The following is a 1,664-nucleotide window of genomic DNA, read 5'->3' on the forward strand; positions in this document are numbered from 1 at the left end:
AAAATTGCTGGGTATTTATCTGCTGAAAATTTTGAAGCTGAAGGTAGTTATGAAGAGAAGTTAAAACAAGTGAATCTAGACATCTATGAGGCCTACTGGTCGGAGCCGAGTTTTTTTTTCTAACCCGAGGGGACTGATGCAGGCGCATCAAGAATTCTATTTTATTTAGTATTTTCGTTAGCTTAGGATTTTATTTTATTTAGTTTGAGATTCTTTTTCCTATCTTTATTAGAATTTTATTACTTTAAGTCTTTATTTAGGATTAGGATTACTATTTGATTAGGATTTATATTAGCTATTATAAATAGGTAATCCTAGATATAAGATTATTATCTTTTTTTGTTATTTTGAATATTTATTCAAGAGGTTTCTTTTAGCAAAACCCAATTATCTTTCTATTGTTCCAACACAATCAACCCTATTCTAGCCCTAATTGTTGAGTTCTAATTGCCCTAAACCCTTTGACTACATCATTCTTGCTGTCTTTAAAACTTTCTTTAACTTTCAGCATTTAGCAATCACACACAATTCAACATGGAACTTCACTAAATACAAGACAAGTTAAATTTTAAGGATGTGTAGAAGTCGGGGATGAAAAATTAAAACCACAATAGTAAAAGACATTATCTATATAGAAAACAAAGCTACAGAAAAAAGTAGTAAAAATCATCTCTAGCATATGGACTTCACTGATTACTAGACAAATTTATAATTTACTGTGTAAGGCAAAACTGGCAAAGGGAAAAACATAAATATAATATGCAAGCTATTTCCAAATCAGAAAGGATAGAAAAAGAGTTGCAGAAAATAAATATTCAGTACAAAATGACATCGAGGGCAGTGAGAAATTTCAAAAGTTAATCCCTGAAACTCACAAGGCGACATTCGTGCTTCTACCACATTGTCTAATCCATCCTCCATATGTGAACACAAAAGGAAACATTAACTACCCCAAACAATAAGGACCTATGACTAAGCTCCTTCCCCATATGCAAAATAATAAACAATATACCAAACAAATAAACACATGCATATATTGTGTCAAAGCTACTTAATTTTCTTCCCTGAGATATATACCTTTAGACCAACAATAGCCAGTAAAACAAGGTCATCATCAGGTAAAGCCCATCGAGCAAGCTCTTCTTCATTAGTTGGAACCTTTTCACTTTCATATGATCTGTACGCAATAGCAACACAACGCAAACTACCAACAGCCATACTTTCAATCGCCTTTTCAAAAAAGGCCACCTGCAAACCAAGGGAATTTCAACAAACAGAAATTCATTTGTCGAATGTTATCAACCAAAATACCAACAATTACATCTAACTACAAGCATTACAGACTACATAGGTGAAATATAAAAAACTAAAACAATATTAGAATGCAGCCACCATCCCGGAAGATGATAACTGAAGAAAAGAAGGTGACAAGGAAAGCATTAATTTCAATTTTCAAAGTTATGGTGCTCAAACCTTTTCTTCATCCATAGCTACAACACCATCATCAGTGTCAAGGTACCAAGAGCATGCAGCCAACACTATTTCAGCAGCCCCTTTCCAGTGAATATGAACTTTGGAGTCCGGCTGGGAGATAAACAATCAAAAATAGTAAAAACAGAAGAGCCATTTAATGTGGATTAAAGGCAGAAATTATAATTATAAAA

At 33.1% G+C, this 1,664-nt stretch overlaps 1 protein-coding gene across 5 annotated transcripts in view; it reads right to left on the reverse strand.

The window, feature by feature from the left end:
* The window catches only part of LOC110410391 (calcium-transporting ATPase 10, plasma membrane-type-like), a 48,259-nt gene that overhangs the window by 8,187 nt on the left and 38,408 nt on the right, over window positions 1-1,664 (reverse strand). For all 5 annotated transcript variants that reach the window (XM_021420045.2, XM_021420047.2, XM_021420046.2 and 2 more), the window contains 2 exons: window positions 1,474-1,584; window positions 1,078-1,248 (listed from right to left, as the gene is read on the reverse strand). In XM_021420045.2, coding sequence (XP_021275720.1) covers window positions 1,078-1,248; window positions 1,474-1,584 — 282 coding nt within the window. The remainder of the gene's footprint in view (window positions 1-1,077; window positions 1,249-1,473; window positions 1,585-1,664) is intronic.

This window comes from Theobroma umbraticum, unplaced genomic scaffold (genome assembly GCF_002168275.2).
Source record: "Theobroma umbraticum cultivar Fairchild unplaced genomic scaffold, ASM216827v3 scaffold_56.0, whole genome shotgun sequence".
In the NCBI taxonomy this organism is placed as follows: Eukaryota; Viridiplantae; Streptophyta; class Magnoliopsida; order Malvales; family Malvaceae; genus Theobroma; species Theobroma umbraticum.